Here is a 14,204-nt window from a genome sequence, read left to right on the forward strand (position 1 = left end):
TCATCAGAATGAGAACAGGGACGTGAGGCGCTGTGTTATCAGCAAATTCATCTCAGGTCTGCAGTAAGAGACACAGGGAGACAGGGAAGGAGAGGGGAAACAAACGTAAGCAGTGAGCACTGTATCATTATGGAGACAGGTGCTGCTTCTGCACATTAACTGGCAGTGATGTCACCAGCTGGGTGAAGCTTGGCGTGTGGGCTGATTTAAATAGGAAGGTCAGCACAAAGAAGTCAAACAGGGCGTACAGAAAAAAATAGGAGGGAAGAAGAGACAGAAAAGGAGAGAAGAAATAAGGGGGAATAAATGGTAAAGGGGAGGAGGAGGAGGAGGAGGAGGAAGAGTTGAGAGATTGCCTAAGGACATTGTGTTGCCTGCGAATGTATTCTGATTAATGAGAGAAAATCATACAGCAAAGGAGGGGAGGAGAGAGAGGGACAGAAGTGAACAAAAGAACAATAACGTAAGGTGAAGATGTGTGTGTGTGGGCCGGGGTGTATGTGTGGACTGGCCTCTGCTGAGCACTTCCTTTTTGTCATGCGCTGACACTTTCCAAAACACCTGCCCCCATCGAAGCCCTCTTATAGCCACTGGGAGGTTGGTACTTATATTGCCTCCAGCAACAATATCCAGGCCTCTCCACTGTAATTCACACACGTCAGAAATAGCCACTCAGAAATGCCCAGGCAAAATGGTTTCACTTAGACTTTGCTTTTTTTAATTTGACTCATGTTATTTAACTATGCAATACAAACAATAACTGGAAATTGTTTGTATTATGGCCATGCTCTCAGTCCTGCAGAGTATTGAAAGAGGACAAGAAGACGAAGAGAAAAGGTCATACAGGCTTGAGAGCACAGTGGGCATAATCATCATACAGATATAATGGGAGTTTCACACTGTGGATCCATGGAGGGTAACGGGATTCTCCAGATCCACAACTTGATTTGACTTTCCCTTTTGATTTATTTATTTTTTATTTTTTTTCAGCACTAAAGTCATGCCATTATTAGAATATCAAACCTTGAGCAAGCTGCACTCTCTGGGCTGAAAAATGAAGCCAGCACAGAAATGCCAAAAATGTCAGTTCCTCTAATGGCCACTTGAGGCTGGCTCCAGAAGTGAGTCCATCTTTGGTCCCCAAGAAAGCCTTTTGTTGATTTTTTTTTTTTACAGTATTTAGTCTTGATTAATGAAGATCAACACATAAGTGGCTTCATGCCCTGACAACTGTCATTTACAGTTTTAAATTCTTCTTTAAAAAGATAGGCTGTGTGGTACTGAGTGTGATAATTCTGCTCTATTTTTTTTCTTTGGATTGAGCCACACACATAATTAATGTATAATTTATATAAAATGTTAAACTTTTTTTTCACCAGTCAATTTGGTACAAAATGAAGAGACACTTGACATAAAAACAATTGTCTCACCTGCCAAAATCCACCAGATCCGTTTTTTCACTTTGCTAGTGCAGTGTACAAACTGTGGGTTTTTTGTTGACTCGTTCATTGGTTAGAAAACTTACTAGAAGGCGATTTTCCAGTTCTGTTGTTTGTCCATCGTCTCTGACTCCAGCAGTGACGGTAGTGTCTGGCAAAGTGCTGCTGCAGGCTACCAGTAAGCTACGCTGTGTCTTAAAAGTGTTGTTTTTTTCTTTACATTCATAAGTGGGTGGGAGAGAAAAAAAGTAATTGTTGATCCCACTTTTGATTTTGATGATCCAAACTGAAAGCTCATTTCCATCGATTTTCTTCACACATGAAATCTCAAAAACTGTGCTTGCACTGTCAGAGACAAAAGGGCTTTTCTGTGTGCTTGGGTGCCTCTGTCCTCTAGCCTTTCCATTTAAGTCAACTGAGAGGTTGAAACTGACAAAGGAAGCAGAGCAGCAGTCTGATTATCTGCCGTCTATGTCATTTTATAACGGCTTTATTAAAGAGGGCTGCTGACAAGTGCAACTTAAAGGTCATAAAGTCAAAAAGTGAAAATTCAAGGGGTCGAGATTTAAGGCATAATTTGTGCAGTCATGACAAAAGTCATGTGCTGGTACATGTGAGTGTGTCTTCCTCCTCTGAGCCTTTTAAAAAAAGGTTTTGCTGTTTTCTTCCTTACTCTTATTTACTTAGAATCCATTTAGAGGCGGGTAGAAACACATTTTTATATTTAAATACATTTGTCACAATAAACGCTTGCCACATACAGCATTACGGCCTAAATTTAGATCTGAAGCTGTGCACTTTAATTAATCAATCAAGCCTTTCTCATATAAACTCAAACATATTTCATACTAAAAATGCAGAATAGAAAACATGGAAGCACAGGTCAGCGCAGCACACAGAATGTGTTTTCTTTCATTTTATCGTAGTGATGGTTGCTAAGCAGTGGTGCCTGCCGCAAAGCTGAGTGTGTGTGATGTGTACTATCAGTACACTCCAAATTGCCAGGTCTCAGACTGTCTGAAATTCTTTTTGTTGGCTCGTCGCTTTTTCTCTGGTAAATGGACCAGAACCAGTAAATGTGCTTTCAGTGACCTTCATCTGACAGCTCAGCAAGCCTTCAGTCTGCTGCTGATGGTATCACCGAGTCACACTGGATGTATTTGGAAGCACACAAGGGATAGCAAATGAGTCAAAAAAATGAATGAAAAATAAATATTCATGTATAATTTTACTTGTTAGTCTACACTTTATGTGCTCAAAATTGTTATATTACAGTTAAGTTAAATTAAAAACCATTTAGGCTGTACTTGTTTTAAACGTAGTCTCAAGCTCTGCTTAAGTATACTATATGTTTTAAATGAAAGGTTTAAACCTCAATATTTGTATTAGCAAGAATCTGTATACCACAATACAAGGTTTATTGTACAATATTTTGCAATATACAGTGATACTGTAAACAAGGCGGTATATAGCAGTTGGTTTTTTTTTTTTAGATATTTTTAGTAATTTTAGGGGCTAGTAGTGCACACTTTATCACTACCTTTGTAGAGTTCTTTGTATTTACGCAAGTGATACGTTGGAGTGGAGTAATCACAAGGCTGAAAATAATTATATTTCCCATGCAACGCAATTTGAGTTACATTAAATTGTTAGTAAATATATTTAAACATTTTCCATCAAAAACATACATTTACAACTGCTGTTTTATGAACTTCTTATTTATCTGCATAATCCAAACTAATTGCAAAACCCACCAGTGGAAAGCAGTGGTTAAGGATGTAGGGGGCTTTTCGAGGCTTGGTCCCATGTCAAGTTCCTGCTGGTTATGAAGTGTCATGAAATATTAAAAGTGATGAACTAAAAATCTGAAAATGAAAATTGTCTGTCACATTGTGTTCTGTGCATGTTTGTTTTGCAGTTAAAGTTACTATTCCAAAATACTCACTTACACCTCGTTAGGTTTTGGATTTACACTCAGCCAAAGCAGCTCAAGGTGCTACTAGAGGTGTTTTTTCTATTTACGAATTCCACCTTGGAGTCTGACACGAGGCAAACAGCCAACTGGTACAAGCGTTCACCAGTCGTAATACCTTCTGCCTGCCCTTCAAACGGCTGTTAAAAAGGCCCACGGGCAGCTAATCGGAGCTGGCGTCTGGCAGGAGTGAATTGGCAGCGGAGGTGATGGTGGAGAGGGACGGTGGCTGTCTGAGCAGCCAGATCTGGAAGAGAGCTGAGTGGCACCTGGTGGCTGCCGGTTCCTTTTCACTGATTACTGAATATGAAGGTTGGACAGTAGGAGAACAGACAGGTGAATAACGTAGGTGACAGAGATCAGAAGAGTTGGTCTAAGGTACAAATATAGAATGCACAGTAGTAAAAATAGGTAAAGGAGTTGTTTGAGTAACGAAATCCAGGTGAGTAAGAAGATTAGTTCAATTGCAGAAGATGAAGTGCAGAGACAAGCATGTTTAACACTCACAGTAGATCAACAACATGAGGTTGCACAGCCCCTAGGTCTCATTTCACACAAAAGACTTTCAGTTGACATTTATATGTTGACCCACCCTCCACATGTATGTTTTGCCTGAGGTAAAATAGTTCAGAGGTGGGGGAGGATGTGAAGGCGGTTATGGGACGTCCTCTTGAAGGTCATAGCAAATCCGGGACTTCAACATACTACGAGTTATCTGTAGGTGACCCACTCATGTAATGTATGCACTGACATGTCGTAACTTAAAGAATGCAATAACAGTAGTCAGCTGACTCTATAGTTTGCCTCTTGTTTAACACAGTGCTCAGGTCGACCAACAGGCCTGCGTCAAAACAACATTTGAAACATTTAAACAGTCATTTCGGTGATACAACCGCTTTGGCAAAGAGGGGGTCTCAGGAAAAAAATGTAGGCTTGTCCATCAAAACACTGATCTACTATTGTAGCAACCTCATGCAGCCTCATCCAGTAACACACACTACATCGGCCAATCAAAATTTGCAAGTGCATATTCCAGGTAAAATGCCCTGAAACGTGTCTGGAAAGTAGACCATAAATCATTTCATCCTCTGTTGACAGTTGCGAGATGAAGAGTGCAATTTTACCAGAGTATTGTAAACTGCTCTGCAGTGGTTGACACACAAGAAGTCCTCAAACTCATGAATGTGTCACTCAAACTTGACTTTCTCATGTGTACTAAAAAAGTACTAAGTACTAAAAAAGTAGCACTACTGCAAAATCAAGAAAATCTTACTAAAAAGTACAGAAGTGTTATCAGCTTCATGTTTTTAAAGTATCAAAAGTGAAAGTACTCGTTATGTTGATTGGCCCTTCCATTTTTTTGTTTATCATTTAATTAATACTGTTATGAACAGCTTTTATGTTCTTATTATATTTTACAATATACTTTTTGCATTGATTATACTGTATGTTTATAACTTTGGTAAAATTCCAATCTACAAAGTATTGTTTGTACTAATATCACCCGGGGGGGGGGGGCACCCGGCACCCGGCACCCGGTACCCTATCAGGTGCCAAATTTGGCCCGCAGCTGTAAGTTGAGTATTACTGCTTTACACCACTAGTTCCTATCAGCACACCCACATCAATGTGATCCCTTTGTTTTGTTAATGGAGGGCTATTTCTGCTCCAAACAGCCTGATTCCACAGCAGACATAATGTGAACTTCCACTGACGATATTCTGTGTTAAAAATCACATCAACACAGAATAATATAGAGATTCAAACTGCTTTTGCTTTTGACACGTGAACACATTGGCTTTTGTTTAGAAAAGCAGTCTGCTTGAAAATCCAAGCAACAGTGAGCATTACAGCGTGATGAAAACATTATTTACCCCTCTCAGTGTTTTACAAAGATTCGGACTGCCATTGCCACTACATGACCCCAACATGTCCCTCCTTCCATTTTTTTGTGGTGGAGGTCATGATAAATTCCTTTCTATTAGTCATCTTCACAGTTCACTAGTGACTTTTTTCCTACTAGTTCACACTTTGTGAAGGTGGATTGATCTTTCATTCGGGGGTTGTGTCAAGGTTTGCTGTGCAAGCTGCAGTTTCAGGAAAAATCCTATGAACGTGAAAACTTGAAAGTTTGAATTTATGAGGAGAGTGTGTGCACTAACAGGTGCATTGTGTGTTGTAACAAAAGGCAGTTAGATGGTGCTGAAGACAGGCATTTAAAGATGGACACCACATTGTTCACGAGCCGAGGAAAAAGAGCTGCGGTGATAAAAAGCTGACCATCCATGCGCACAAACACAAGCTGAATTAATTTCTAATCTTTCTCTCATTGTTTCTATTTTACTTTCCCACATAAACAATGGGGGGTTGACGTCTTCTTGGCAGTGTGAGGTGGGGCTGCTGTCCATTGAGGTATTGTGTAAACTGACTGCAGAGAGAGAGATTGTCTGCTCTCATTGATTTTCATTTAAGGGATAGTGCTCTCAGCTCGTCACTGCCAGGCCTCCCTGAACTTAGAAACATGTGTGCATGCTTGTGTGTGCATCATTTGAGCATCAGCACTTTTACCCAAACTGCTTTTTAAATGCAACTCTTTTTTTTTCCCCACGATGTCATACATTCTGAGGCGTGCATGTCACAGACAGCTAATTTCCTGTTGTTCCCCAGTCCCTGTAGTGTGATTTGATGCTGTCTTAATGCAGTGTAAATAGCCTTAGCGTGCCAAGTACATTCTTTTAATTAGGAAACCCAACAGACCTGCTGATTAGCACTTCATCTTCATAAGTGTCTAGGCCTGAGACGCAGCTGGACCACTTCCTAGTTACTTTACACTCTAGCTAGCATGTCCCAACAGGTCTGGAGCAAGAGTAGTGTAATTAATATACTGTAGTCTGCCATCTACTGAGCAAGCAAAGGTGGTTTTGTTAATGTAGCCCATGTACGTTGCATGTAAGTCACTGAAATATGCAAGCTTTTTTTTTACTGTTGCACAGCTGGGAGCTCGGTAGCTCACAATGATAATCATAGAAGTACCCTTTGTCATAAAATGATCCTCCTACATGCGTTTAGGGAACTGCCCTGCAATCATTTCTCGTGTAGCCAAATTGAACGGGCACGATTCTTTAAGTTACTGTACAGCCCACATTTTCACATGATGAATGGCATGATTATATTTTTTCTCAGATTCTCTCTCTAAGTTTCTTTTCTCCAGAACAGGGAATTGCTGAGTCATCTCTCATCCTTGGATTTGTAATTTTAAGCCATTGAGCGCTAGGCGAAGGCACAAGGTGTTCTTTATAGCCGATATAACTGCTGCAGCTTTCCACTTCTCTACCATTAAAAGGCATTTGTTACCATTTCGTGAACCAGCCGTGTGATTCTAAGAGGAAAATAAGGTCCAGCGAAAATCAATGACTGGATTACAATTGTGTAGTACAAAATAGCTCAGCGGCTCTCTCCCTGCTGAGTGTTATCATAAAGTGAAATCATCATATATTCACATGCACACACATGTACACACCACACAGCCTCACAGTCATCTTGTGCCTGTACTTTCAGCTTTCAATCAGCTGTGTATCAGCTAAGCTGCAGGCCTGTGTGGGCCACAAGCACCCCTTTGAGTAGGCGGTATTCAATTTCCTCACCGTGTCCATTATGCATGGACACAATACACATTAGGAGATTATTTTCCTTAGCTGCTTTATTGTCTTGGAGAGTTGGATGGTACAGCTCTGCAGAAAACTCAATGTTTCTGGCAGAGCTATTGATTGATCTTGAAATAACAGCACAGACACTTTTGTAACGTTGGTTCAACGTACTTAAGTGTAGATGTGACCTTTTGATACCAAATAACATCTGCTAGATATTTTGACAATAGAAAGTCAATCAATTCCAGTCATTTACTGATTATGCATTTCTACAATCCAAGTTTCACAATGAACGTTTGCATTGTATAATTCTGCAAACCACTAATGAAATGCTGCCAATGTCTCATTGAAAAACACTGAAAAACACTTACTGTGGTCAACGCAATAATGGAATCACGGCTTGAAATGCTGCTGATAACTTGCTAAAGAAACCTAGTTTTTGTGGCACAATTACAACTGAAAATACTGCAAGTCCCTCTTTCTCTCTCTCTCTTTCTCTCTCAAAAACACTTTTGGTGGCACAATCACGGCTGGGAATTCAGCCAGTGTCTTCCTAAGTAACACCTGCTTATGATGGCACAATCACAGCTGGAAATGCCATTCATGACACGTGGAAAAACACCAGCTTTGAATAGTACAATTGTCACTTGAAAACACACCGATGTGGAACTAAAAAACATCTGCTTTAGGGTGTGCAATCACCACTGGAAATGCTGCAGATGTCTTGCTAAAATCAGCTGATTTTGTTGTTGTTGCTCTTGAACAGTTGTCTGCAGTGGTCTGCAGCAAAGCAGCCATCTTTCCCTGTCATGCCGTCTACCATTCCCTCCACCTCTCATGACAAAGTCACCTCATTCACAGGAAATCAGAACTACGTCACTTCAGAAACATTGATATGATATCTCTGAAAGGTACAAATGTAACAAATCTGTGGTTTGCAGAAACATACAATGTCAACGTTTTTCTTCTGATAACTGTGCTGATGTCATTGCTGACTGTGTTGAGATGCATTTCTGGTCAGTGGGGAGTTGTGGAACCTCAAGTGAGCCATGTAATGAAGCATGGCTCAGTAGTTAATTGTTGTTGATTAATTAATAGATACATAATTAAATGTACGTTCACAACCTGTATTGTTTTTGCCGCACTGTTATGGAAGCAGGTTGTAAAGGAACATTTGTGTATGGTTGAGTCCAGAGTGGCCTCGTTGATTAATGGAGCTTGAGGGAATTTAGCCACCAAGAGGCCAGCGCTCCTGTTGGAGTGTGGGTGGACTCATTTTCTGTTTTCAGCAGCATGCAGGTTGTGTGGCCCACATATTGACTGTGAGTTTAACTCTGAGTTTGGAAGTTTTTACAAGTAATAATTAATTGCTCCATTTGAATGTGACCTAAAACTTGATAAAACAGGAATTATTTATAAAAATATTTGCTGATAACATTCAGGTTTGCGCATAACGGCTCCGCAGAGAACGCTTCTTTATTCTAAGTTATTACAAGCATGAAAGGGAAGTAACTCCAAGATACAATTCAATCAGTGTTTGATGAGTCTTTTTTACAGTTTTGCCTTTTTTTTTTATTACTAGTTCTGTACGTGCACTTAACTTGCAGGAATTATGGTCTGACTCATCATTCTGCTTATTTAAAGAGGAGTTATCTTTGTCCTTGCAGCTTAATTAGTGCACAGGCTTATCACCTTTGTGTAATATTGAGGCTCCTTCTGTGTGACTACTTGCACATCACCAATCCCTCATTCACCTGCTGGGCTTGGACAGCATGTCACTGCAGGGGCAGTTGGGCGAAACAAGCATACACAGATTGTGTGAACAAATAGCATGCACCTGTGTCTGCACTAATCATGGAAATCTGTTTGCTTACTTTCTGTGTTAAGCTGAGAAATTTAAAGGTGTAAATATACTCAAGAATTGAAGGTTTAAGGGATAACTGTTACAATGAAAAGTTAACACATCCATTTTATTACAATGAAAAGGTCAGCTGTGCTTTAATCCATTAAATCATGACAATATCCACAATATCCTGTGTGTAACCCCTGATTGTACCTCTGAATCCAGACATTATTGTGTCGCTTTGGCTCACATTACTCCTTCTGACTCCCTTACAGTAGTTTGTTCAAGTTACTTAAACTGGACTGATTGCCTTGAAAGCAAACAAACTAAAACATTACTTGCAAAGTTTTTTTTGTCTGCCGCCTGATCACAAATGCATCACAGCATTTTTCTTTTCCATGTGTTATTCACTGCTGTGTTAATGGCACCCAAGGGTCCATGATACCATAGGTGCTGTTTTAAAGTATAAGGTTACTGAGACCCTCAGGCAGGTCAACAGCTGGCAGACCTGTTGCTGTGTTGCCTGCTGGTCTTTAAATACGCACAAATCGACGCTTACCTGCTTGCAAGCCCACACCTAAGCAGGGCTCCTCCCCTCATTGCTGCGTGTGTGTGTGTGTGTGTGTGTGTACGTTTGAAAAATGTGGGAAAATCATAGTGACAGCCCCACTTAGCTCCTCCTCCTCACCTAGTAAACCATTAAAGTTGAGGGGGAAGGGCTGAGTGTACTGTGTCACTGAAGCCGTGGGAGTTGCCTGGAACAGGTACACTCAGAGAGGGAAAGACGCAGCGGCAGCTCCCTGGATGTATTTCCTGGTGTCATTTGAACCTGATTCTAGTGGGGGAAAAAAATAAAAATGGACGTGGTTTGAGTGAGAACTGCTTAAAAGAGGAGGAATTTTGGAGTTTTGTTTGTCCTGAAAGTCTCGAGCACACACCTGACAGATCCTGGAATCCTGGAATCCTCTGGAAAGCTCCCCTTGGAGGAGGGGATGAAGTCAGACGGGGAGCAGGGAAAGTCTGGTGAGTTAGGAAAAGACAAGTGCAGCTCTGATATTGGATGATACTATGATGTGAGTTTTCAATCCTGCACTTTTCAAACAGTGAAAAGGTGAAGGTGGCTTATTCTTTCTTTCTTTGGACTAAAGGTCCCAGAAGAAGTGAGAGGTCAACTTTTCATTTTCAATGGTGTCATGTTTACGTGTTGGTGGGGTCATATCTGACAACAGATCACTCACTCAGTCACCTGTTTTGTGCTGAGTCGTTGGGAGACTTTAACCTGCGCTGATCTCATAGTTGAGTTGTTGAGTGTACGCCAACATTAACCCTGTAACATCCTGCTCAGTCATCTGGTAGAGCAAATTTTGAGTCACTACATCTTAATGTGTTACGTATCTTGTATATCGTAACCCACTGAAACCTGGATCTATATCTCTTTCCTTGTGCCGCTTTCAAACACCTTTCACAAATAGGCTATTCAACCTTTGAACAATGATTTTTTTTTAAAGATAAGGAAAAATATTTAGGCAAAGAAGAAAAAAAGCTTGCGAAAAACATTTTAGAATTATCATAATTACATATTTAAAATTACGTCACAGAATTGTTATAATTTTTTGCCTTTTTTGTCTGTTTTTTTGTTTGTTTTAACTTCCTTTTGTCTCTTTTTGTGCTAATATATAGGTAATTTTTTGTTCTCCAAATTTTTGGGTCATTTTTCCTGAAGTTGCTCATAGCCCTCTTCCAAGGTTTCAAAGGGTTAATTGATTTGAATGAAGTTTTGAATGTTGAGTTGAGACTTTCTCTGACTAGCATGCAAAAAATGAGCTGGTAGAGATATAGAGACACAACACTGCTAATGAGGGGATCCGACCTTTGACGTATAAAATCAGGAGACTGGAAAAAGAGCCATGACTTGCACTTTTCTGAGCAATTTTAGACAAAGGTGTCACACTGCGGTCTAGTATTTGTTGTGAGTAGGTTGTGTGGGTGTTTGGCTGAGGTCACAGTCTTTGGGTTTTGTACTGTGAAGTCTGTCTCCAAACAGCAGTGTTTTTATGGTCATGTAAAGAAGGCATTGTGCTCTGTTTCTACTGTAAACACAGTGGTCTGGGGTTGTTGGCTGCCGTTTTTAACACGAATACACGTTTTACTTTCACAGAGGAATTCTTGCTGCGTCAGCCTGACTGGTTTCAGACTATTTTAAGTGAAAAGCATTAAATTACAACAACTGAGGCGTGTTGCCATTTTGAGAACTGCTTTGCTGTTTTGCTTCCAAATACCTGCATTTTATCTTTATACTGGTAGTCCACCTGCCCTTCAACTTTGGACTTAAAATAGCCCAAGCTCAGAGGTAAAAGTTCACAGCAGACAGATAAACCCTGTGTTTTCTGCTTGTTTGCAGAAATTCCATATACTAGCAACCTAGAAATGTGGCATAAAACTGGTCAACCGTCAACACTCAAAACTGTTTTTCAAGCACGTCATGTAAATCCGTCAGGCTTAACCCCTGAGGTGTGGTTGTGACACAATTAGTGCTTTCAAAGCAAAACAAACAGCTGCAGGCTATGGATGGCTGTCTTCGCCTAACCCTTACTATCCCAGGTGTGGTTACGTGTTTGCAATTGTGCTCAGTTAGTTGCTCACCTCTCTGTCTCATATTTCTGTGACAGCCTCTGTGATTATCACTCAGGTAATTTGCGCCCTTTCTTTGCAAAATGAAATTGTACGACATTAGTCATGCAGCCATTATTGCTTGTAACCATAGCAGCAGATTATGTATGATCATACCTGCTGCTGTTGATGTCTTCCAAGCAGAATAACGGAGGAAAATGTTTTGGTTTTGATCTTCTCCGTGTTAAATTCACATCAAACATCAGCTCCTCAGCTCTGCCAGCTCTGCCAGTCTACGAATCCCTCAAATCATTTCAGATTGCATTGCTCCTTCATGTCTCATGGCTGTCAGTCAGAGAGAAAGCAGTGTGTCCAGATGAGTGACATGATGTCAGAAAGGGTTTAACCCTGTGGATTAACACCTTCTGTTAACCAGGCTATAAAACAGAAGCTGTTGTTGGTTTCAGCTGGACAGCCTGTTCCTGCCTGACTGACCCGACACTCACTCAGGATCAGCTCAGGACTGTTAGTGTGAGCCTGCGTTTATATTCTTAAATGCATGCACGTGTCCATCTGTGCATATGTCAATTAACACATGTATACATGTGTGTCAGTATTTTCAGCAGGCTCAGTTTGACAACATAATTAAACAAGCAGCTGAGTTTGGTCCTGTGTGTAATAGCCTTCTTTTTCTCACTGTGCTGCAGGTGAATGCAGCATGCGGCTCCCTCGGGTGCTAGCTACTTTCTTCCTATTGTGGCAGACACAGAAGACAATTTGGAACCAGTTAAAGATAATCAGCTGCCTGTCAGAATGGAGTCAGGGATGATGGTAAAGTTAGCATAATAATCACGAGGCATGCTAAGTTAGGTTTGCGAATGCTTTCTGATAGCATGGAGTAATTTTGTATTTCATTGAGGATGGACTGTTTGAAGCCTTTATTACGTCCCATCTATCTCTTTCTCTGTTTGAACACCTCAGTGTCTAATCACATTTACTCTAAAGCAAAAGATTAAATTGTCTGCTTTCTTTGTCACCGTCACAAATCAGATTCACCTCAGTGTTGGCTTTCAGACACTGTCCATTCTCAGCTCATCAAATATACATGGACGGTTGATGGAATTTGCTCTCTGTAAATCACTAAAAAGGTAACTCAGATTTGCTGTGACAGACTTTTCAGTCTCACAGTTTTACTTACTGAAGCTGTCAGCAGATGCCCCGCTCATTACGAAAACCGGGAACAAATGTAACTCTGCAACCATTTGCTACATATTTCAGCCCAAGATTTTTTTTTTTTTTTGTGATCAACTTTTCATTAATATAAAATGACAGCAAAGATATGGATGACACATAGCATTGCAGTAAAAAATTCACAATGAAACAAAACAAAATTAATGGCGACAACCTCCCACCAGCCCACCCCATAAGATCTCTATATTATTAGACAAGACAATATGTGTTTGGGGAAAAAAAGAACAAACGTGTTGCAGGAGTGTCCTGGATCATATCAATTTGTGCAGCATTCTGTCTTTAGCACCATGCATCCTAGCAACTGAAAGTTCAATATTAACAACACTGATATAAACATTTAGCCAATGGGATTTTTATGAGACTATATGGAGGACTCCAACTTGCAGCATTTTTCTGCATTTAGAGCAGCTAGTAATATTCATTGTTGATGTTGTAAAACATTTAACAGAAAAAAAGTCATTAAGAAGCAAAACAGTGAGCATGCATGGTGCTTCAAAATTAGTCATTTTTGCCAGGACAGAGCAAACTAGTTCCAAAAGAGAGATACTTACCTCACAAGACAAGTCCCAGAATCTTAATGAATATCTCGAGAAGTGGTTTCGGTACCTCCGTACTCTAATATGTCTGATCAAATAATGATTGTCACTTTGGCTTGACTTTTCTTGGCATTTATATTTGTCAACAAAGCATGTTTGGCGATATGTTTGTTTATATGGACTGAAAGAGTTTGGTCACAGTGGTTAGGAGCCACCTCATACAGGTACGCTGTGTGTGTGGACTCCCTCACAGTTTGATGAAGTAACCATGGTGACACAGTGTCTGCCCTCCCATTTGGCCCAGACTATAAATAACAGCACAGTTAGCCTCCGGCACCAAAGGTCATTTTTCAACTATATGCACATGAACACACATGCATGCACACCTGCTTTGTCACACAAGCATGGATGCACATCCAAACAGCTCGTACCTACCTGTCTCGGCTAATCTGTCCGTCCACATAACAAGATGAATCAGTTGAATTTGAATACGTTTTCCTCTCAGCGATTGGCAGAAGGCCCCGGTCATCCTCACAGAGATCTCCCTCCAAAACGCAGCCTGTTCATTGTTCCTGTTTCATCAGAATTTGTTGCTTTGTTATCTACGTGACTCCCACTCATGCACGGCGGTACTACTCTCTGAAATTAACTGTTTATTTTTTTTTGCATTATGCTTAATAGCAACACCCGGGGAAAATGAGGTAAACATAATAGCACAGTGTTAACAAGGCGTAACATTAAAATGGAACCAGAAGGAAAAGCCAGTGAAAATAGATGTTAAGAAACAAGCCAAATGTTGATAGCTTGTGTATTCACATAGCTGTTTTTTCATATCATGGCTGAATGAATGACATGTTCTTACCAGCACAGCTCATCAAGCAGAACCAGCAGCGATTATTGCCTGGC

General features: G+C 40.5%; 1 protein-coding gene across 7 annotated transcripts in view; it reads left to right on the plus strand.

The window, feature by feature from the left end:
- The window catches only part of kazna (kazrin, periplakin interacting protein a), a 226,487-nt gene that overhangs the window by 163,089 nt on the left and 49,194 nt on the right, over window positions 1-14,204 (plus strand). Inside the window, exon 1 of one of the 7 annotated variants that reach the window (XM_042491185.2) lies at window positions 9,656-9,924. The exons of the other annotated variants lie outside the window; for them this stretch is intronic. Within the exon in view, the coding sequence (XP_042347119.1) occupies window positions 9,894-9,924 (31 nt within the window). The 5' untranslated portion in view covers window positions 9,656-9,893. Of the gene's footprint in view, window positions 1-9,655; window positions 9,925-14,204 lie in introns of those variants that run through there. 7 annotated transcript variants of the gene reach the window in all.

Source organism: Plectropomus leopardus, chromosome 9 (assembly GCF_026936395.1).
Source record: "Plectropomus leopardus strain MGB_pleo_1.0 chromosome 9, ASM2693639v1, whole genome shotgun sequence".
NCBI lineage: Eukaryota > Metazoa > Chordata > Actinopteri > Perciformes > Serranidae > Plectropomus > Plectropomus leopardus.